At 42.1% G+C, this 24,241-nt stretch overlaps 2 protein-coding genes across 2 annotated transcripts in view; one reads left to right on the plus strand and one right to left on the minus strand.

The window, feature by feature from the left end:
• The first annotated feature begins 1,612 nt into the window (after window positions 1-1,612).
• Window positions 1,613-24,241, plus strand: part of cog5 (component of oligomeric golgi complex 5) — a 61,929-nt gene continuing 39,300 nt past the window's right edge. Inside the window, exons 1-6 of the mRNA XM_083999889.1 lie at window positions 1,613-1,676; window positions 2,474-2,613; window positions 3,301-3,358; window positions 4,106-4,160; window positions 5,275-5,344; window positions 8,689-8,809. Of these exons, the coding sequence (XP_083856015.1) occupies window positions 1,631-1,676; window positions 2,474-2,613; window positions 3,301-3,358; window positions 4,106-4,160; window positions 5,275-5,344; window positions 8,689-8,809 (490 nt within the window). The 5' untranslated portion in view covers window positions 1,613-1,630. The remainder of the gene's footprint in view (window positions 1,677-2,473; window positions 2,614-3,300; window positions 3,359-4,105; window positions 4,161-5,274; window positions 5,345-8,688; window positions 8,810-24,241) is intronic.
• Window positions 17,235-21,545, minus strand: LOC311006281 (G-protein coupled receptor 22-like). The gene is made up of 4 exons (XM_083999051.1): window positions 21,489-21,545; window positions 20,262-20,406; window positions 19,867-20,013; window positions 17,235-18,377 (listed from the first exon to the last, which is right to left on the minus strand). Exons 2-4 carry the CDS (start codon window positions 20,382-20,384, stop codon window positions 17,334-17,336), a joined length of 1,314 nt encoding a protein of 437 aa, XP_083855177.1. The 5' UTR covers window positions 20,385-20,406; window positions 21,489-21,545; the 3' UTR covers window positions 17,235-17,333.

Consider the following 24,241-nt stretch of genomic DNA (forward strand, 5'->3'; position numbering starts at 1 on the left):
GGAGGGTCAACACCTCCACATGCACTCTCTCTCTTTATTTTATTAATTTTTTTTATTTTAATGTTTATTTAACAGGGACGATACATACAACATTGCCACAAAGAATGAAAAATGTGATGCATACAAGACGTCTAGCTTCAGCTTATTTGCTGTCTTTGTCCCTGGTCAGGCTAAAGAAGGATAAAAGATACTGAATACAATAAGTGCAATAATACAAATACAGTGAATAATACAGTGAATAGGTATCATGAATAAATAAACACAGCTACAAAATTTAGATTAAGAAATTGCACAAATTAAATACATTATTTATTTATTTTAGCATTTTCCTCTGGTGTTTTACTATTGTTTTATTGACTGTCATTATTGTAAACAAACTTTTAACTGTTTTATCCTTTTCCTCTGGTGTTTCTTTGAATGTTTTTTTATTCATCTGTTGTTATTATTGTACTTGTTTTTATTGGAAAGTGTATTGAGACCATGTACCATGGTGATTTTGCACTTTAAATAATAAATTGATTGATTGATTGATTAAACATTGGTAAAATGCTGTATTGACAGTGACTTGACAGAAGTTAATGTTCACATTTCTGCTGCTGCTTAAGCCAATGTTTAGCTCTAGCACTAAACATCTTTAATTCTGTTTGGGTGCTGACCCAGACACATATGGGGTGACTATGTTTTTGCACCCTGAGTGTTAGTATTCTTTCTGGAGCGTGTTGCTGTTTTATCAAAAGTCCAACTCGGATAGCCACAACTTAAGTTTGTATTGCTCCCCTCGAATTTTTATGTTCCTTCGGGCCTGAGTGGAGGTTGGTACATTATCAGCCCTGTGTTGCAAGGTCCTGATAATTAGTTTGTGCTCCAATGGATGGTGTGAGTGAAATAAAAGGTATTGGTCTGTGTGATGGGTTTCCTATAGGCTACTACCCCAATCTGGAGGCTCCTGTCCTCACCAAAGTGTACGCAGCAAGGAATGCAAATACTTTGTATTGGTGAGTTGTTTTCGAGGCCAATGCCTTGCCGAAAAACTGCTCCCGATGGGAACGTGGATCAGCAGTTTTGCATGAATTTACCTCTAAAACAACTCTGTCTGGTAATGTTCTGTAATTATCTCATAGCGTGGTGAATGTGCAGGTCACAACTTATCCACCAGAGCTTTTGGAGTTGTTGGATTGTGTAGTAGGCTATTTGATGAGTTTGATGAGGAAAACCAAGAAATCCCATGAGCCTCCGTAGCGTGGCTGTGAGTAGCTTGCGGCTCTGCTCCGCCATTCTAAAAATAGCTTGCACCGACAATTAAAGGTAACATACTGGGATTATGGCAATGGGGCAATTTGCCAAAATGTTGAACTATGAGTTGAAGATCATTCCAGGAGGCAGGCGCATCATAGCAAAAGGCAGATTTTAATACCGTATATAATTATAAACACGCCAGGGGGTGGAAGGGTGACAATGAAATAAAGAAAGACTTATTAAAGGAATCTTTTGTAAAGCTTACAGGGATCATATGTTTTACTGTAACAGCTTTTTTATTTTCACAATCAGACCGGATATGTGTCCCTTTAAGGCTGACGCGACGTAGCCCTTGACGTCTCTCACTTTGTACGTCACATGCGGAAGTATCAATATGGAGGACGGGAGAGAAGCTTCCACGAATTCACTTCTGAAAGATGGTAAAACAGCCTCATGGACTGCAGCGTCGGTCTTTAACGCATTTCACCACAGTTATTAAACACATTATTTAATGCATTGTCACGTTTCTACCGTTGTTCTGCAGCTAGCTCCTGAATATGCACTTTCCTAGCTAGCTAACAAGCTATGTTAGTTGGATTTCTCAGTTGTGAAGCCTGTGATTTTAGGTGACACTGACTGAAAACGTGTTTTTTAGACACAGATAATACACTGTTGTGCTGTTGTTGATATCATTGGTGTAGCCTGTGTATTAGCCTACAGCCTGTGAATGGCCAGGTCATGTTTGTAAATGAGAATTTGTTGTCAAACATTTTACCTGGATAAATAAAGGTAAATAAAAACTAGAAAAAGCATAGAGAAGGAAAATGCGTGTGAATGCTGAAAGCAGCTGAACGCCATTGCTGAAGTAATGCTGAATGAACTGAACAAATTGTTGAAACAATGCTGAATTAGCCGAAGAAACTGCTGAAGCAATGTTGAAAAAGGTTGACGCTACAGCTGAAAGTTGTTGGCTGAGAGATTAATGCAATGCATTAAAATTGCATTTTAAAGGGCGAAAAGCAGTAGAAATGTTAATGTAAATGTAAGTTCTGGGGACTGAAACTATGAAATAAAGTAATGAGTAGAGAGACAGTGCAGGTCCTGCTCTGGTCCAGTCTGTTGACAGAGTCACTGACATGACTGAAACCAAGGCAGATGAGCAGAGTGAGGGCTGCAGTCGCAATACTTAGAAATAGGATGTTCAGTGAGTCCTAATGACGTGCTGCTGTGTTTGCAGAGTGTTACACTGATTTCCTGCCTGAGGAATTTGATGTGAAGACGTACACCGCTCAGGCCATCCACCATGCTGTTATCGCTGAGCAGCTGGCCAAGCTGGCACAGGGCATCAGTCAGCTGGACAAGGAGCTACACAGCCAGGTAACCACACAACGCAGCCATGCCAACTCACTGCACAGTGTGAGGGAACACTGTTTTTTGTAGAGATAGCAAATACATGAAGCCATACCCAATCATTTTGCACAAATTGCACATTATTATTATTAACATTATTTTAAATGCTGCTATGGGTATCTGGGAATGCCTCAAATGGAAATTTCGTTGTATGATATACAATGACAATAAAGCATCTTAATCTTAATCTTAATGCGCAAAAAAAATATTTTAACCTCGAGATTTTGCTTTAAATACCATGTCAGAATTGGTATGGAGGGTTGAAGTGGTTTAGTGGTGAAAGATTTGTCCTCGAGACTTCCCTGACTTCCATCTCTCAATGCTGATTTGTCTTCAAATTAGGGCGGGTTCATCTTTACATATTGTATAATTTGTGATCTGTATCTTTATGTGTAAAATTGCTATTAGTGACTCAGCACCACTATTATTAACTTATAAGTTATAACTGCATATCATTCTGTTACTGCAGGCTGTTTTCTAAACCACGTCATGTTACTTTTCCATGGTGTTCTTCCTTCCAGAAAAACATTTGTTTCAGTTCACTCCATTTCACAGTGGATGCTTGAAATGTGCTTAAATCATTGTCACAAGGAAACACACTGACAACCATAAAAAGAGCCTCATCTAATGTTTTATACTGCAACTGTCCTCCAGGTTGTCGCCAGACATGAGGACCTACTGGCTCAGGCTACTGGGATAGAGTCCCTTGAAGGTAAAGAATCACTTCATATTGTAACTTTTTGGATGTGCAGTCAGGGCTTTAGAAGGCAGCCATTGATATACAGCGGGGAAAATAAGTATGAACACGTCAACATTTTTCTCAGAAAATATATTTCTAATAGAGCTATTGACATGAAATTTTCACCACATGTCGGCATCAACCCAAGTAATGCACACATACAAAGAAATCCAAACATTAATGTCCATAAATTAAGTTATGTGTAATAAAGTGAAATGACACAGGGAATAAGTATTGAACACATGAAGAAAAGGAGGGGCAAACAGGTATGGAAAGCCAAGAAAGCAGCTGGAGTTTGTCAGTATTTAGAATGTAATCCTGTCTCCTATCAGTGCAAAGTAATATCAGATGGTTTAGTCCTGATTGATGCCTTTTAAAAAGGTTTCTCACCACCAAGGTGTCAGACAATAAGTATTGCATGATGGGCAATGGCCAAGAGCTGTCTAAGAGCTGTCCCTGGGCTGTCTAACCCTAACCCTGTAAGCAAAAGATGAAGTCAAATCCATATGATCTGGTCGGTATAAAAATAGTGCATCATTGTTCTGTGTTTCTATTTCACCACATTAATCTGGAGGAGTGGTGACCTGATTTTAACTCTACAGTTTTCTGCAGTTCTGAGGTTTTACCACAAGAGTGAGCCAGTGATCCTCAGATGAAGTCCACTAACACACAGTGGCACAGTGAATTCAAATGACAAGATTTTGTTACTTCTGGTTTCAGGGGTCCTTCAGATGATGCAGACGAGGATCAGTGCTCTGCAGGCAGCTGTTGACAGGTAGATTTATTTTTCTATGGCTTTAGTCAAATTATACTTTGTATATTTTATCTTATATCTTATTTTTTTTAATCAACATTTGTAATACACAATTTTAACCACTAAAGTGTTTCGTCACAAATTGTCATTTATGTCTTTTTTTTTAAAGCCCCAGTATGTAACTTATTTGGCTTTTTATTAGCAAAAATCAAATATGTCTTTCATAAATACGTATTTCACTATAGTCGAATCACACCCGCATACAAATGAAAGCTTTCTCGTACCTTAGAATGAGTTGTTACAAGTCGTTACAAATATACAAGGGGCGACGCACCGAACCGAGGCGGCCATGTTGCATCGCCATTTTTTACGTTGAGTGGCAGCGTGACCGTAGGTAACCACGGAAACTCAGCGGAGCTGTGGGCTCGGCCTGTTAAAACTGTCACCACTGTGTAGTGTGAGGAAGGACGGAGGCACTGGTGTTGCATTCAGGTGCAGTCAGGCAGACGGCCGTCGGCAAACCAACCAGATGTCATTTTACTGGACGAGAGAAAGACGGTAAAACGTGGGTCAGGTAAACAATACCACATCACCATGACAACATATTGTCAGGCCTGTATTGTTTTGCCTCGTGCTGGCGGACCACTTGTTTACATAGACGCTTGTTTATCCTGTTACATGCAGCGTCTGTTGTCTGTCTGACGTCTGCCCCATTTCACGTGAATGCAACATCAAGAATACGTTCTGATATGCAACCGCACCGCTAGATGGGGGGAATTCCTGGGTCTTTAATAATTAAGAGACAAAAAGAAACTGTTTGATAAACCAAACCAAACCAAACCAAAACCCAGACTCTGGACCAGTCATATGTGTAAAAAAGTAAAATGACCAAACCCAAATTCACAGTCATAGACTTAAGAATTCAATCATAAAGTAGCTCCCTGAATGGAAACACCACAAAAAAGAAAAAGAAAGCCATAAGCAAAATCAAAAGGGCTCTAACCCTGGACATACTGACCAGATATACCAGATGGGATAAGTAGTTGATATTGTTCATAGAGCATGATGCAGACACCAGTCCTTCCAGATTATCCATTTAATCCATAAATATATTACATTCTATTCTGATTCCCAGAATCAGGACGAAGATCGTTGACCCATACAACAAGATCGTGGCCAGGATTACTCAGCTCGCCAGGCTGCAGGTGAGTCTCCAAGACACACTTGATGATGATGACGACTGTGTTATATCAACTTTTCTGGTGGTGTGTGTGTGTGTGAGTGAGTCAGCCAGTTTCTCATCTCAAATGCCAGAAGAGAGAGACATTTGTGTTTGATGGCAGTCTTTTTTACCAAAGAACATTATTTTACACCAAACCCACAGAGAAACCAACACTGTGTAGGAGAAAGGTTCAGCAGTTGCCTATATGTAGGCAAGACATTTGTTGTGTGCTGAACTGCTGTGCGTGGAGGATCAAGCTGGCACACGTCCTCAGTGAGAGCAGCAGCTCTCCTGTTTGAGCAGCTGAGGAAAAAATCACGATTAAATATTGATGAAACAGCGGCTGTAAAAAGGTCAGTGTGATTCTGAGGTCTGGACTAATGGATCTGTGTCACTCTGATTTTTTTCTTTTTGTCTGTGTTGGTTTGCGATCTCAATCTCAAAGGCTCGAGCCTTCGGTTTAAGCCGGATGTCGATCAGTCACTAGGGATTTCGGCTGCTCTGTCATGTTCTTCCTCGTCAACTGCACCGTATCTTCCTCCGTGTCTGCTTGAGATAATAAAGTTGGACCTACATGTCTTGAAGATGTCTGTCTCCTTTCAAAGTCCACAGAGCAAAGCAAACACTTCTATTGTTAGAATAAATCCAAATACAGCCCACGTAGCCTAATTGTAAAGTGAATTGTTTTTGGTTTTAAAGCTCTGAGTCACCATCCACATCCCTATAATTAGTTTATTGATTTTCAATGAAGCTAAATGTCAATTCACTCTGATTACGAAGCTTCCAACATTTTTTTTTGTTGTCCTAATTTTATAGTAATTTAGGTGGTATTTGATAAAGTCAACAATGCTGCCATGGTGTTGAATCCTGAATCCAACCAGCCACATGTTAATTCTCTGATGATTTGGAGTCATAATTATCTGTTCACTCAGGCTCAGTAGTGTTTTGTTTTTTTCATCTTGACATTTTGCACAGCTTGTTAGTGTTAAATGGCTGACAGAGAGAACATGAGTGATTATTACAGATCAAGTATTGGTTATATATTTATTACAGAGATCTACTCAAACCTCTGGTTGTCATATACCGGTATCTAGATTTATATATGACATCTAATGCAATTTGTTTATTTTTTTCCATTGATGTGTGATGGTAGGTCTGTCACAATCATGAAATTTTAGTTGAGGATTAATTGCCATACAGATAATTGCGATTACGATTTAATTGTCTTTTTCTAATCATTTTATGTCACTGTTAAAAGTCTAAATAATACACTTACACCTTATGAAGAAAAAGAAGAGCCCATTTATTGGCATTAAGCATTGGAGCATATAAATAAAAAACAAATTTCTGTTGGTCTTTCCAGCAACATTCATGATGCTACTGTAAATAGATGCTTATCTATTGTCGAATATTAGAAATTAAGCGCCTCTAGATAAACAGTGTGTGGTGCAGAAAATGACATTTCTGTTAGTTTCATCCAGCTGTTTTCATACAGATGAAGAGAAACCATTTTAACCAGTATGCAAAATGATTGCAGTCAGCTCAAATAATTGCAATGCCGATTATGCAATAAGTAACAGGCCCGTGTGCTGTAATTTCCCATAATCTGAACCCAACCTTCAACCCTGACCTCAAGCAGTTTGTCCCTGTAATGCTTATCCAAACCCAGTGGACTCCGTGATGCCTAATTGTAAACTAATTGAAAACCTTGCCAGCGTTCCCAGAAGCACGCAGGGAGATATGATTTGTCTGGCAGCCCGACATCCACTCAACACACACGACCAGACACATTCTTACATTGCTGTGTTAGTTGATTGTCCTGCCGTTATGTTCTGCAATGAAACGGTCTTGGCGGCTGTTGGGTGGCATTTGTACAAACGATAACATCTCTGAGATGAGCTGTAATAACAGAGGCGATTTAACACCAACATCAGGTCAACATTTCATTTCGTCCTTGTTTCATAAGAACTACCAGCGAAAACTAAAAACACTCCCGTCAGCCTCAGCTGTACCTTGTCCTCTGTGATGATGAGTAAACGTTAGCATGCCTTTTTTTCCCCCAACATATTTGTTATTGAAAAATACAATAATATACTTCCAATTACAGGGATACATTTCTTTTTTTCCTATACTGCATATGTAAACAGTCACATAATGAACAAAAACACACTGGAAAAAAAACGTTAGCATGCTAAGCTAAGATGGTGAGATAACTTCTGATGTGAATTGGGGCTTTATAGATAAGAACCGACTTGACTTGATTGTGAACGTTGCCTTCTGAACATCAGCATTGTAATAAAGGGCATCGTAGCATTTAGCTCAGATTATCACTGTTCCCAAGGGCAAGCACATCACAGAGCTGCTAGCATGGCTACAGACTCACAGTCTTATTATATCCTCACAGAGACAGTTACAAACTATCCAACAGAGATGGCAGCTTCTCAGTTCCCAGCTCCTCCTCCTCCTCCTCCTCCTCCTCCTCCTCCTCCTCCTCCTCCTCTAAGCTCCTCACACTACACTGTGTCTTCCTCCCTTCAGACATTTCAGCAGGACTGTGCTGTCATTCTCTATCACTGTTAAGTTCAGCCCAACCTCCTTTTTGTCTTCATCTTCATCTTCCTTACACCGTTACTTCTCCGTGGACTTTGCAGCCTCCCATCTGTGTGTTCAGTAAGTCCTCTCCAGCTGTTTCCATTTCCCAGCTGCTTCATGAGAGAAATAATATTGTTAATATGGCCCCAAGTATTTGCATCAGAGTAAACATGCCCTGGAGACCTCTCTCTTTCTCTCTCTTTGTGTATGTGTGTGTTTGTGTGTGACTGTTTTACTTCCAGTGCATACTTGCACATAGTGAAGAAGCAGGAGTAAGCTCCATGGTTACCATATGAGTTGGCATAGCAACCCTAAAGCATAATATCTTTTCCTCACGTGGCTCGGGAAGCAGGGTTGCAATCACCATCGACCAACCAGATTGATTGTCTGGGAGCACCGCATCTGTAATAAAACTGTGAGCACGGTTTGTGTCGCTTTTAATAATGAGCAGTGATGATGCTCATTTTACTTTCACCTGTCTTGTCTTTATAAAAACAGGCTCTGTAGGACTAAATGTTTTACTAAATGAAGAGAAGAGTTATGCAAGTTGGACTCTGTTAGACCTTTGCTAATGAGATTTGAGAAGATGAAGAAGTCTTTTTTTTTTTTTTTTTTTTGAGAAAATGTGAACTTTTGAAAATGGTTAGAAATTGAATTGAACATAGAGCTTTGGTGTCTAAGCATTTCCAACCAGGAGATTGGTTTACCACATCCAATCTGTCCTTTGCCCTCCAGGTGGCCTGCGACCTGCTGCGGAGGATCATTCGCATCTTGTACCTAAGCAAGAGGCTCCAGGGTCAGCTCCAGGGGGGCAGCAGGGAGATCACCAAGGCAGCTCAGAGCCTCAATGAACTGGGTAAGCACAGCCATGTTTACTAATGTCTAATATACCGCTGCTGTTGAGAACACCGATGCCAGTCCTCCCAGAAGACCTTCGACACTGTGCTTTAAATGACTTCCGATAGGTTAGAAATATTGCTTTTAATATTTAAGATGGAAACACACATTTTACTGACTGGTTTTAAAGGGGAGCTATGTAGGATTTTTAGCTGAACTATGTTACATTTTTACCTTAATTAAACAGCTTTGGAGTAATTGTGATGGTTTATTAAAGGGATAGTTCACCCAAAATTGAAATTTCACTCATTATCTACCCACCCTCATGTGGACTAAGGGCTGGGAGAAGTTTCAGAGTCCTCCGTGGCTTCTCTGAGTTACAGGGGGTCTCGGCGTAGCAGTGCATGTCCATATAATGGTTGCAAATGGATACCAACTGTCTTTGTAACAAAAAGACACACCAAAAAACATCCAAATACCTCCATGCTGCTCGTATGTAATGTCCGTCTTGTATTGAAGCCCCGAAATGCGAAATTGTCCCGAAAAAAATTAAATAAGTCTATATTTCAAGCTTATTTGCAGCGGAGAGAAGCTTCCGCTACAAAACAAGCTTGAAATATAGACTTTTTTATTTTTTAAATGACATGTAACTTGTTATGGAGGCTCTCTGCCTTCCACCTAGCGTCTCTTGGCTGAAAATCACCGTGACCCGTAATCTCGTGTTTATGACAGATTAGACTACACAAATATACACGTTGTAACATCGTATATAACGTTATGTACTGCACTATCGATTGCTTTCTTGTCGGCTTCATTGTAAAAAATTGCACATGGCCAGGAGGAGGGTTAGCAAAACAGCGGAAAAGCGACTAAACTCGCATAGTTCCTCTTTAAGTTTATGTTTTTTTCGCATGAAGGTTAAATCCTTGATCTAGAAAAACAACTTATTTTCATACTTACTAAGCCACATTTACACTATTCTGATGGGTAAAAATCTGCCAGAACTAAATTGGATTGTAGAACGCTACATCCTCATCCTCCTCCTTATCATTATTTTCATCATCATGGTGACACCATATCATATACTGTATATATCTCCAGTTGACACTTTGTGGCTGTAGAAGGTGTCATCTTCTTTGGAGCTGACTTGAAGCTGGAAATAACTACGGTCTAGTCACTCCTCTGTCTGGAGGATATTGTTTGTACTGTGTGGACACAAGGCTTGACATTTGGCAGCACTAAATGTATCTGGACCAGTGGAGGGCTGCACTAAAGTCAATAGAGTAGGTGTGTTTTGGTCCGTATCATCACAAGAGGGTCTGATGAGATGGTGCAGCCGCTCCAGAGACGACAGGGCTGTTGACCTCGTGGCTGCTGGTCCTTTACACGCTGTCATTTCACCAATGGCCTTTGTTGCTATTTCAGAGTATCTATTCATTTGTTAATTTACACTTATTTTTTTCTTATCTCTGCCTTGTTTGATTTCAGTGCGTTTAAAGCTGTGCAAATCAGTCTTGACAGGATGTTTTTAAATCCTGTTATTTTTTTTGGTCCCATTTGTTCCGTCTGTTATTGTCCTTGCTTAATAACTACTCTTGATTTTGGCAGTTAGTTTTTATATTTTAGATAATTTCCCATCCCATCTGGGAAATCCTGCCTGTTGCAAATAATCCAATCTGATTCTGAACTTGGTTAAAATGGACCTAATTACCAGGAAGCACTTTGAAAATCTCAGAATAGTACAAAGTGAAGTGAAGACGGGTGTTTGCTCTCTTGCTTTACCATCATTTAAGTTTCTCCATGCGCACCACTGCACACTAAACGCTCTGAACAAAGTGGAGAGTGGCACAGGAGCACACGGTGTGCAGACCCCATGTGTTAACATCTCACTGCACGGTCAGCACGCTGCAGCTCGTAAGTGCACTTTAAGTAATAAAAGGAGCGGAGTAATTTATTTAAGCCACTGTACGTACACTGAATAAAGAACAGTTCGCCGCGGAATGAGAGTGCAGATGCGCGCGCATTATAGATCAAAGCTGTTACAAGTTTGAAGGACAACTAAACACTCAGCAAGGTTGCCTATATGTTTCCAGCACTGAATCTCAATAGATATAATGGATCACAATTTCCTGACATTACATCATCGCCCGCAGGGCCCCGTGCAACACATCAAATCAGGTGTTTAAGCTGCCGTTTGTTTCTGCGGTTCCTAGGTAACGTATCTGGATTAGGTGTCCGTGCGTGGCGCCATTAAACACCGAGCGTGTGAGCTTGATGCTGCAGTTCACCCACTGTCTAATGTTCCATCCCAGCGAGGAGACGCGTCGCATCAAGAGAGTAATGACACCATTTCACCTGGACCTTAAAGGGATAGTTCACCCAAAATTCAAATTGCACTCATTATCTACTCACCCTCATGTCAACTAAGAGCTGTGAGTCCTCCGTGCCTTCTCTGAGTTACGGGGGGATCCACGCAGCAGTATTTGTCCATATAATGGTTGTGAATGGATACCAACTTTCTTCGTCCAAAAACAGGGTTCTTACGTATCCTTAAAAAGTCTTAAAAGGCATTGAATTCATTAATCTAAAATTGGCATTAAAATGTCTTAAATCAATTTTTTAAACGTCTTAAAAATGTTAACACTTGGTAAGTGGGATTTTATGATTGTAATTAGTCTCAAATCTCAAAATTAATTGGTAACATTCCGACATAGAGAAGTTAGTGGCGGCCGTCACCGCTAACTCTCACCGCCACCAGCTCCCGAGTCAGTTTTTTTTTTTCCCGAACTTTTTATGCATTTATTTTGAAAGGACAGCTGTGGAAAACTTGTGCGAGTTTGTAGTTTTCACCAAAGTCAAATTTCTTTTAATGCGCATTTCCCAGTTATTTGAATCACTTTGGATGGAAATTATTATTCATGTAGCAGTCGCTTTACCTTGGACCATAGAAAAGTGGGTAAAATTGTACCTAACCCTATGTATGTGGTGATGTTTTTATTTATTTGAATTTTGGGTGAACTATCCCTTTATAGGCTGAAATCATATCTGTATAATGTGGCACAGCAGCCGTACTCGGGTTGACCTCATTTACCCCCCCCTCGCTCTCCATCACCAACTTGGTTCCATAGTTACGACTCAGTGTTGAGCAGTGGTTTGATAGGTGGAGAGGAGCCGTGTGCGACCTTCTAGTGTCAGCAGAGGAAAAGTGCTATTGATGCATAGCATGCGTCTGCCACCAGTTATCTTATGTGCCACACTACATCCAGTTATCACAAGGCATTGAGCGTGACACAGGGGGGATGGTGGAGGGGGGGGTTCACAAGGACAAGTGTTTTCAGCAGCCTGTGACCACTTCTCATACCTCACACACACACACAAACACACACAAACACACACACAGTCCTGCACAAATGCCATTGGCTGCAAAGAGCTTTTCTATGGGGTCAGTGTCCTTGCTGCTTTCCAGCTACAGCTACAGACTCCGGTCGGTGATACGGTGTCGGCTCCCGGCGATTCCAACAATTTCTCAAGTGGGTTCCGCTGCTTTGTGTTTTCCTTATCGTTCATTCGCTCGCAGTCCTGGAATTGCTCCACCGCGGTAGAAAGGGAGGTCGTTCAGGGAGCAGTTAGTCGAGCTCGCTTCTTTTTCACGTCCTTTTCCCAGAGGTTACCACAATAGAAAAGCTGGTTAATTAGATACACCACATGTACACACAATATTGCAGAGGTGCACTTAATTACGTTCATGTGCTGTGTGTACTTTTTGGGTCTGGGATTGTTGCCCATGTTGGTGGTGTGGCTGCAGGCATGGCTCGAGGCATGGCGCTCCAGAGAATTCATTATTATTTATTACAAGTTATTTCCACTCATAAAACCAAACCACTGAACAACAATATTTGCTTGAGGCTTAAAAGTAATGTTCACATTTTCTGTTCACTGCCATTAATATAAGCAAAACATACACATGCCACAGGATACACAATTACAATTCAGATTACACAGCTTCCTTTTAAAAAAAAGAAAGAAAATTAAACACACACCGACCTTGTATCTCTATCAAACAGGTGCTCAGTGTGTAAAGGATATAAAAATGTCCCTTTAACTCTCTGTGTGACTGTGTTGACATATTCTCATGCAGAGTTTTATTTACTCCAGTTTTCTAGCTACTGTCACGGTGCTTCAAAGTGAAAGCACGATCTTCGCAATAAATCCAGCAGAACAAACAAAACCCAGATGTTTCGACCGAAATGCTTCCGGTTCGACGGTAATTATTTTCCTGATAACAATGATATGACGGAGCGTTTCAGCTGTGTTTATGGGAGCATTTTATTATGTTTCACTTCTCTCTCTCTTTCTCCTTATGTAAGACCTCTCTAGTTTTTTACGAGAGGTTTTCTGTTGTGAATGAGTGCAGACTCCCTCAGATTTCAGTTGTCACTGTAAAAGGTTTCACTAGTTTTTATGAGATGTTTTCAGTCGTGGTGTATGTCAGAGTGTGTGTGAAGTTTTCAGTATAGTATGTTAATGAATATGGTTTCTTGTGTAAATATTATGTATAATGTCCTTGAGGGCTTCTCACAATGATGCGTCTGTGATGACCCTCAAGAATAGGGAAGTCACAATTACTTGTTTTCACAATTAATCGCGCTATTAAACGCCACAATAAATTGATCGTAAAGATTCCTAAATACCATCACTTTCCAAAAAAAAGATTAAGTCTGAACCGTATCGGCAGATGTGCGCCAAAGTAAAGGTAAATGCACAGATACTGGTCCAGAGTTTAAATGCTGTCATTTGTAATTAAAAAAAAAAGATTAAAATAAACATTTGGTATAGATGACACTTGTGCTGGGGGATTAATAATTGGTCATATTTTAATAGATACTTCAAATATTGTGTGTAAATAACTAGAGCTGAGAAGATATGCTTTTCTCCCGATTTGATTCTTCTACGATTTTTTGGATGGCGATTCGATTTAAATTGCGATTCTACGATATTGGCGATTCTCTGGATTTTTAGTCTGCATTTTTAACATTTATCTGCACAAAATACTATAGAAGCTTATAAATGAACACACTCCATTATAAAGTGAACTTAAACCCTTTTCAAAACCTGTACTCTCTGTATGTAAAAAAAGGCTAACAAATGCACACTGCACAATATATAAAAAAAAAAAAACGATTTAAAAATCATCAAAAAGGATATTGCGATATTTATGTGAATCGATTTTTTCTCCCACCCCTATAAATAACTAGTAATGTAATTATATTTGGACTATATTTGATTTTATACATTAATAGTGTAATTAATGCAAAAATAATTGTGATAATCGTAATACTGTGATTATTTCTCAGACAATAATTGCACCAAGAAAATCTCTAATGGTGACATCCCTACTCAAGAATGAATGATGATTTTCAAGAAAGGCTTCACTGAAGGAAACAGGACTTGGTTGAAGATACTTAAGGTGGTTTAGGTTTCATCATCCAAGAGGCCTCTTCAGGTCTCATTGACTTATGAGGGGAAACAAACCTGTTGTGTGGTCACTGATATTAGAGCCTGTTCAGACTCAGTATTAACATCTGTCCCGGTTGTGGTCAGTCCTAAGTTAAGGTGTGAATGCATGAATGACTTGTCTGAGATCTGATCAGTGTGAGCAGAGCAGAGCACACTGAAGGACCGCCTCCTCTGTCACAGTCTAATAAGTCTAACCACAGTTTTATTATGTAGTGAAGCCAAAATATTTTACCATTTGAAATGGATTAAACTTTATTTCATCGTAGAGCTGTGTGCAGCACATTAGTCTGCTCTCACTCCCTCCATCCCTCCCTCTTTGTCTCTCTCTCTCTCTCTCTCTCTCTCTCTCTCTGGATGGATACGTCTGTTGTTTGGTTAGAACCAGGGAAGTCAGATCTGATCCGGTGGTCGGCAGAGACACGTTTTACAGCAGGTGGTAACTGACGACCGACCGCTTACGATGTACGACTCCTGGTCTGAACAGGGCCTGGCTTGTTCTGTCGGTGCCCCCGGTCGGTGTAAGAACAGACGGTTTTTGGTGCAGTCACCAGAGGCAGAGTGTAAACGACGGTCACATGTGTGAATGGTTGTTAAAAATCTCCAGGGAGGGAATGAAAGGACAGCATTGTAGACGGGGGGAATGAGTGGTGAGGAATGGTTTCTCTACTTAAACATGGCTGCTCTTATTTACTCTTTGAAACCACCTGTCCTGTCCATCTCAAAGATGTGCATGGTGAACAGGAGTTCACAGCTTAGCTCTCCTCCACTGCACTGATGGAAAAAAGTAGGAACAGACTCAGTATCTTGGGAGATGCTTCAGGGCTCTGCAGAATTTGTGACATTGTGCAATGTCCTTGTGTCAGTCTTTAACTGTTTTGACCCACTCACAAGGCTGGAGTCACCTGCAGTGGATAGAATACATTACATACACCGTATAGTTTATCCTTCATACACACAGGGCCGTTGTATAGGGGAGGTGATGATAATTCTAGGGGCCTAGTGCCCAGTAGGGCCCACAAAAACCCCAGTAGTCTAATCTTTGTATGACTGAATTATTCTGCATAAGACCCTGCTACTCATAGTAATGCTGCATTAGCATCAAAACAAAGTAGGCTAAATAAAAAATGATAATACATACGTAGTCTAAGAAAAAAAGTGGAAAAGTCAGGGGCCCACTTTAGTATTCTTTCAGGGGCCCCAGAATTCCTAGCAACGGCCCTGCATACACAACCACATGTACCATATGTACCTATTAAAGAGGAACCAAGCAGGATTTCTCCCGTGGCTATGCTACATTTTTACCTTCATTTAAAAAGCTCTGGAGTAATTGTGATGGTTAACTACATGACTTGTGACTTGTTACAGTGAGAATGGAGGCTCTCTGTCTTCCACCTATCTTCACCAGTGTAGTAGCTGGCTGCCGCCCCAGTGTCCCAGCTCTCGTAACCTGTAATCTTTTGTTCATGACGGTTAATACTACACAAACGCACATGTTGTAACATCGTATATGTTATGTAACGTTTTCCACCGCTCCATTTATTGATTTTTCGCAGGCTTAGTTGTAAACAGATGCACATAGGCACATAACCAAAACAGTGGAAAAACGAGCAGACTTGCATAGTTCCCCTTTAAAGGTAGGGTTGGAGATCCTGGAAAAACGGTTCTAGCAGGCTACATTTTGAAAATACTCATGTCAAAAGTCCCAGCCCCTTTCCTCAGACTGTTCTCTGAAGCCACACCAAAGCCTGGATTGGTCAGAGTTGTGTCAGTCCTGCAGCTGCCACAGAGGTCTGATTATTTCCATAATGTATTGACTACTCTCAGGATAGACGGACCATTTCACCCTGTAAAACAAAGAGTGTTTCTGAACAGGATTACCAACTTTGACTTTAACCGTAGTGGTCGTAGTGTTTTCCTTTGCTTCTTTGGCTCAGTTGGTCTCTTCTGCTGCTTGTTGGCTCTTCCTCTTGATCAGCCTCCTCCTCTCTACTCATTTAGTGTTTTCACCATTACTTCGACTAAATCGACTGTGAATATCACAACAATGAGATGATAGAAAAGGATAGACTGGGAAAGATACGACTTAAACAGTGGCCAAGTGCTGAAGGGGCACCGAAACAGCCAATGACAACTGAAAATCTGGTTTTATAATGAAGCTCTATTAGCCTTTTCTGCCTGTACTTTGATTTGTCCACATTAAATGGGACTTCTATATAAAGAAGTAGTCATTTGAGGTCTTCCGGTTTTGGTAAATTTGTGTTTGTGCCAAGCGCTCTGAGGAACAGCTGAATGTCCCACGTCAGATTTGAACCTGACTGCTCCTGATGACTTGTGTCTCCGTGTCCAGTTCCACATGAAGAGGCAGGAGAGCAGAGGGATACTGACACAAATTGTGCCTTTGGTTGTTTATTACAAACGGTGACAAACAATATCAAGGTTTTTCCATGACTGTACATAGACATTTTGTCTCCTACTGCGCTAACCAGAGAACAACACACACACACACGCACACACACACACGCTGCCGCTTAGATACAGAGTTATGACTGAATTGTCCTTGATAGCACGCCACGACAGTCCACAATAAATAGCTAATAAATTACCCTTTTCATGTGCCTATGATACCTATTTTGAGACAATTTTTTTTTTGCACTGAAGAAAGAATCAGCTGTAAATGTGCAATGACTTGACTTCACATACATTCAGCTGCTGATAGTTTCCCTTTTCTTATGTTTTTATATTCAGGAAAACTCTTGCCTTTTGCATTTTTCAGTTCGCTCTCTGGGAACACATCGTCTTTTCTTTCCGTGGTCGTCATTTTAGTGTTTAGTTAAGCTGCCCAAGATGCATCAGTTTAGCTTGTTTAGACTTTTCAAATACTTTACACCTCTTTATTCCCATGAACAAAACTCTTTTTTCTCCTTCAATCACAATTTTTGTGTCTGTTACTTTCTCTTATGAGTGTAACCAGTTCCCATTTACACAACATATTTGACATATTTACATCGGAGTTCATCTCCATCCCGTTACTCGGCGTCCTGCGAGCACAGACACTTCTGCCTGGCCTCCGTGTCCTCGAAGGTGACCTTTTTGTTTCTCCGGGGGTCGATCCACGAGTTGTGGATGACCACATTGTTCGGCGTGGGGTCGGCCTCCACCACGGACACCACCCGCTTCTTCATCTTGCTCTTCAGGACCTTCTGGAACTTCTGCCGCGTGAAGGCGTAGAGCAGCGGGTGGAAGATGGTGGTGCCGTAGGCCATCACCAGGAAGCCCAGGCGCAGGCGGACAGTCAAGTCGCTGGGGCCCGTGCTGAGGATGACGGTGTTGAGCACGGTTATCGGAGTCCAGCAGAGCAGGAAGGTGGAGATGATGAGGAGAGACATCCGGAAGACTCGTTTCTGTCTCTCCCGTCTCTCCCGGTGCCGCTTCACCGCCCTACGCAGGGCAATAATGACGGACACCGAAGCCCGCATGCCCAAAGGCGCATTTCCACCCGCCCTGACTCCCGTGCTGCTCTGCGAAGCGTCGGTGGACTCCGCTTGCGTCGCAGTGCTCAGAGAGATGGTGTTTTTACTCTTTTGCTTCTTTTTTGGCAAGTTGTGCTGAAAACGCGTCCCAATGCGAATATTAAGCGCCTGAAGGATCTTGTAGTACGTCACCAGCATCACCACGGCCGTGAAAAAGAATATAGGGATCTGGGCCAGCAGGTGGTAGTACAAACCCGGCTCCGTGTAGTACTCGTTCGTGTGAGCCACCGCGGTCTGGTTCACGAGGTCCGAACCCGAGCTGATGAAGAAGCCCACCTCCATGAAGGGAACCAGGAAACTGAACAAGGACAAAGCCCAAATAGATCCCAGCAGAGCCACGGCCCGGCCCATGGTGAGCACGCGGTTGGCCGGCCGCACCGAGATGTCGTAGCGGTCCACGGTGATGGCCAGGACGTTGGCGGCAGTGGCCACGCTGGCGAAGGACACGCAGGCCTCGTGGAAACAACTTAAGATGGCCGAGTCCGCCTCCAGAGGGAGAAGCACCACCACGGCCGTCAGAGGGATGCAGCACACGCACACCTGGGAACGACACAGGAAGTCAAGTCACATCCCAACCACACTCTCACAGGAAGCTCAGTAGCTTTGTTTAGCTATACTTCAGCTGCTCCCGCTACGTCGACCCAACATTTATACTCATGCAGTTCAATCAATACCAGAGTTAGGACAAATACTGTATTATTTATGGCCTCGGCTCTGTTACACTGCAGCTCGGCTCAGCAGCAGAATCCTGCTCCTGCCTCTTTGGGTTGAGTTGTACAAGTGAGAAGAGAAGTGTGAGCAGCAGAGGGTCAACATGCCAGAAAGCAGAATAAGTCTCGGTCAAACATCAACCTGATGGAAGGTGGCGAAGCAGCAGACTCGGAGATGGCATCTACTTCACTTGGCCATGACCACTAACTTAACTTCTAACACCGACCTCTGCTCTCCATACTGAGCTGAAGTGGCAGTCTGTGTGTGGGGAGTTATATTTTTCTGTCTTCGCTGTTTGTGGCTGTTGTGCAATATCCTCCAGTTTGGAGTGCTATAAACTGTTTTCTTGTCTGTAACAACATCTATTGCACGTCTGTCCGTCCTGGGTGAGGGATCCCTCCTCTGTTGCTCACCCTGAGGTTTCTCAGGTGTTTCCCTGTTAAAAGGGTTTTCTATGGAGTTTTTCCTCAGTGGATGTGAGGGTCTAAGGACAGAGGATGTTGTTATGATGCGATGTAAAGCCCTTTGAGACAACCTGTTTGTAAAAAACGGGCTATACAAATAAAATTGCCTTGCCTTCCCTTGCCTACAAACTGACATCAGAGTTTTATTCAGTGGCTCAAATGTAACACCTCATGGTGGAGGTTCTTTTTTTTTTTTTTTTCTAAATGTTACCACCTGCAACAACTACATTCACTGCCAGACACATTCTAATTGCGTTCCCTCATTCATGCCCCCCTTCGATGAATTACCATCTATAATTCAACTGTGCAGTCGCTCATTAGCTCATTGTCTCTTGGTGTATAACTTGTTGTAATTATCAGGAGCACTTTCAGGAAACCTCAGACAATATTTGTAACTTGGGGCAGTCACCGACAGAGCCAAGCTGGTTCACCAGACACTGGCAAGAAGATGTAACTTTGCATGTTTTGGCTGTCAGGGCTAAGTTATATGCTAGCAGCCACCAGATGATGAGGTTGTGAAACATGTTGCTGTCTTTGTTTCTGGTCACTCTGCACATTCACAGCTAAGTAATCAGATTAGCCACATGCTAATTTGACTTGTATTGAGCACAATTGCTGGTTACTTTTGCCAAAGGAAGTGATATTTTGACCAGTTTATTGTTTTTGTATGTCAACAACAGGATTATGCAAAAAAAAAAAAAAAAAAAAAGTACTGAATTGCATTCAATTGAGGGGATGTGGCATTGGCCGGAGGGAAACCCATTAAATTTTAGTGCTGTTTTGGAGAAAGTGATACAATCTCACTTTAAAATCCCAGTTTCCTGAAATCGATTAAAAGGGGGGTCAGGACTCACCAACACATCCACCACATGCAGGTTCATGGTGATGATGTTGGACACGGAGCTGATGAGGTTCTGCTTCATGCAGTAGAGGACTAGCACGGTGAGGTTGGAGCTCAGACCCAAAACTATCTCCAAGAGCAGGAGGCTTGTCAGAGAAACCTGGCAACACAAAGAAGAGTTAGTTTAATGATGCCTTTTAGTGTGACTGCAGTGCAAATTATTAGTCATCACAATTAATAACAGGAAATTCCTTTCACACGGTGTTATACAATTATCCAACATTTAAATTTCCAACCCATTAATCACCTACATGTAGATAATTAACATTTTCCAGAAAAACGACTTGAACTGTCACAGTTTTGAGTTAAAGATCCATTCAAGCTGTGTGTATGAAGCTCCTGCAGTACCTGGAAGCTGATTGGGTAGATGGCCTCGGAGGATGTCATGTCAAGGTCGTAGGGGTCGGCTATGTCGAGCACCGTCATGTTGCTCATGGTGGCTGCAGAGATCAGCACGGGAGATGTGTGCATTATCCTGATGGGAGGAAGATGCCTGGAGAGGGAGTTAGCACAAAACACTCTTTGTTTGAAAATGGACCATCGCACATTGATTTCTACCAGTTTGTTTTGTTCCCGACCGAAGATTTGCTGAACCTCCACCAGATCACTGAGCCTTTTGCTTCTTCTTGGGTTGCGGTTCTGATTGGCAGTCGTCTCTATTGACATGGCTGCTCCAGAACGATTTAGCGGTTTTCCCCTTTTTTTAATTTATTTTTTTAAACAGTTTCTGCTCCACTTTGTGTTGAACATTGTGTTGATCTACACTTAGTCATTATACTGTATAAATCTGCTGACAAAGAACGTTTCAGCCTGTCTGTCACACAAAATGAGTCCCATTTTTTTTTTTGCTTTGACTTGCAGCTTGGAAAGCTGAAATCTGTTTTGCTTTTCAGTGATAATTTAAATACCACTCAGCTAGGAAAAATTGGTGTCATTATATTGATGGGATTTTAGGTCTTAAGGCTTCTTTTGAAAGCAGGAGTGCAATTTTAGAAAAACCAGTGTGGTTTTTGATACAGTTTGAGTCAAACTTGATGTTTTAATGGAACAGAATTTCTTGATTGATAAGATTACCTTGTCTGAAAACAGTAAGGTCCTTTTAGTCATTTTCTTCCCCAGAATGCTTATTTATTTGAAGTTTTGCTGAAATGCGCAAGAGGCAAAAACTCATGGAAAAGTAGTCCCTTTGTATTTTTTTTTTTTACATGGTGGAAATTTGTTTTTTTCAGGAATACAGGAGACTAATTGCGTAACAAGACTTGTGACTGAAGAGGTCATTCCCAGGCGAAATTAAAAAATGAATCTGGTGCCGATGAATCATGCGTAGCAGTTTAGTGTGTAGGCTATGGTAAACATCATTATAGCCAAGAGGCCACAGATTGCAGCAGGTTTTAACAAAAAAAAAGATTAATGTATTGAATTTTTCATGTTCCTTCCTCTACTATACTGATTGTAAAGGTTCGAGGGACAGGACAGGTGTTGGTCCTGTCTCTGCTGTCATCACACCTCCTTCAGCTGGTTCCTCTGAGGTCTGGACTAAAGAAAAGTAGAACATTTGCACGGGGTTGAACTCACCACTCCCTCCCAGCAGCGTCCTCTCCAGCTCAGCAGCTATCAAAGTGGCCGCAAGGAACTCGCTGGAGCACATCAGAGCATCCCACCATAGTCTGACCCCAGATCAGCCTTCAGTCGAGCTCGATCCGCACCATTCTTTCTTTCTTTCTCTCTTCTTTGGGGATACTGGTTCCACTCAGGCCCAGGGAAAAGTCTGTTTGTGAGTCGCAGGGAGAGCAGCGCGCCCGCCCCTCATTGGGGGGCATGTGGTTTGCAACATCAGTGCGATGCCCTAAGATCAATGCTTTCTTTCATGCGAAGCTCTGTCTCGTCATTGTCTGTTGTGCTTGAACTGTTGCCTCCAGTGTCATCCCCCCGCCTGAAAGTGATGCCAGTGCCAGAACGCTCCTCTCTCCCTCCTCTTTTCAGGTATTGTGCGCTCTTCTCTTCACACTCTTCTCTTTATCCCCCCGGAGACGGAGCACGCGGCCATACGCTCCGCAGACCACGTCAGGTTTGTGATTTCATTTTCACCAGAGTACGGCGAAGGGGGAGAGAGAGGGAGCGGAGATGACAGAACGGACAGAAGGTGCAAAGAGGGAAGAGGAAACAAGCCGGACTCGACCCAGTTTAGCTCTACACACACATCTGTGTTCCTGAGGGGGGGGGGGGAGGGGCCGGAGATGCACCTAAGGTCAGAGGCTCATCTGGAGAAGATCATCCAAGGAGAGCGACTTCATCCACTTCGTCCTTTACAAACTGCGAGAGAGGGATCGACAGAAGCACAGAGTTATGTTTGTCCCTTTGTCTTCATCACCGTCGACTCCTCCCCTCCTGCTCTTCCTCCATCGCATTCCATCTTTGATTCTGCAGAGATGAAGGACTGAGGATTAAAAAAAAAAAGAGAGAGAAAAGAAACATCTCATATCAGATTGTTTCTCTGTGGTCTGCATGATGCATCACGTGTTTGACATCTAAAGTCAACTCTTTTATCACCAGCCTGGCAGATAGCGTGCTCTCTCTGCGCTAATTGGACGCCTGTCTCTCCAACCAGTGTTCGCAGCTCACGGTCGTGCGTGTGGCGAATGTGCGTTTTAATCATTTTTGATGCCGTGGCTCTTGTCTTTGATGATCCTCATCATGTGTTGTTCGGCAAATGAACGCTGAAAACTGTGAACTGGTCCCTCTGCAGACTGTCTGAGCGTATGAAATGATGCACAGACTCAGTGTCGGACCACACGCCGCCTCTGCCAGTCAGACCAGGACGTCATTTAAAATGATTTCTGGCATGAAAATCAGATTTAGATTTTTAGAAATGGCCAATTTCAGGCTGTTTGAGAAGCTGGTTGTTTTTAGATGACATTTAACATTTGGAAAACGAGTTGTTCAGACAAATTATGATCATATTTCTTAAAATCGGGTATCAAAAATACATATTATATCATGTTGGCTCTTAAAGGAAGGGTTGCTTCATAATCTTGGAAGGAATTACAATGTCTATTTTCAGTGCATGTAAAATTGATAATGAAAGAGCTGCTAGAAATGGAATTCAGATCTGTGCTTTCACATTTCTTTGTATTGTTGCATGATCATTTCTAACTGAACACTGGGAAGTATAATGTGTACTGTCATAGACTGTTAACCAACCACTTTCCCACTTGTCTCAGCATCCTCTCTTTGTCAGAACAGGTGTCACATTTTTTAACATCTTAGCTGAGACAAAAAAAAAAAAGTAGCTTCACAAAGGAACCCGTGCCTCCGACAGACGTGGGCATACCTTAACCTTCACCACGCAGAGCTCCTACCTAAAGCCAACCGCCCAATCACAGCCGATCTGACAGAACACCTACTACTGCTAACATGCCTACCAAGTCCTGGCGGAACGCCCGGGATGGAGGGGCTACTTTGGGTTCTGTTTATGTAAAGTGCGTCTCTAAAGGGATGCTTGGGTCTGAACAAGGTGTCGGATGATGGAGGGGGAAAAGATTAGTCAGTGAATCCATTAGTTAAAATAGAAAATGACTTCAATAAGCAGTTAATCATTTATTATTTATTAAGCAAAAAAATGACGAGCAGTCGGTAAGCTCAGCTGCATGAAATATGATAATTTGCCCCACTTTTCTGGTGTGTACGGTCGCATTTTGAATATCTCTGGCCAGATTTGTGCTTTATAGTCTTGATCAGTTAAACTGGGGGAATATAAACAGCAGTTTTGAAGGTAACTGTTGGCTTCTTACTCTGATATTGAGCCCTTTACCTTTAGCTCCTTGCTTGACAGTCTTTGTTTTAACTGCACAACATAAGCAAAATTGATTCTTTGTTTAAACTTAAAGGTTTAACGGCTCATTGCAGGTGTTGTCACGCTCGTCTCTTGGTTCAGCCGTATCCTGTCACATGAAATGTCTGTCCTCTAGATGACCTCGCGCTAAGGACGAATTCACACTAGTTCTGTCTTCAGTCAGATTAGTTTGTGCGTTGTGTGGTCTTCACTACAGCAGCAGCAGAGCCGGACTCCCCCCCCCCTTGGGAAGCCAGCGAACTTGTCTCCACGGGCGAAGACCCCCGTGCTTCCCCTGCGTTTTGACAGCCACTCATTTAGGCAAATTATTATCCACTCAGAATAATCAGTGCTGGGAAATCGTGACTCCCAGGCTCAACAACATGTCAGCATGCCGCGCGTGTGTTTATCTAGAGCCCGGCGTGTTGATTTTACAGTGCCTCCGTGCAACACATTCATATTGCCACGCTGTCAGCAGCACCAGTAACAGTGTCGG

The sequence above is a fragment of the Trachurus trachurus genome (genome assembly GCF_905171665.1).
Source record: "Trachurus trachurus genome assembly, chromosome: 23".
Classification (NCBI taxonomy): Eukaryota; Metazoa; Chordata; class Actinopteri; order Carangiformes; family Carangidae; genus Trachurus; species Trachurus trachurus.

Coding starts and splice junctions, on each gene's coding strand:
- LOC311006281 (XM_083999051.1), bottom strand. CDS start 20,384: ATGCACACATCTCCCGTGCTGATCTCTGCAGCCACCATGAGCAACATG. Junction 20,014..20,261: donor TCTACCCAATCAGCTTCCAG/GTACTGCAGGAG, acceptor TTGTGTTGCCAG/GTTTCTCTGACAAGCCTCCT. Junction 18,378..19,866: donor TGCATGTGGTGGATGTGTTG/GTGAGTCCTGAC, acceptor TGTCGTTCCCAG/GTGTGCGTGTGCTGCATCCC.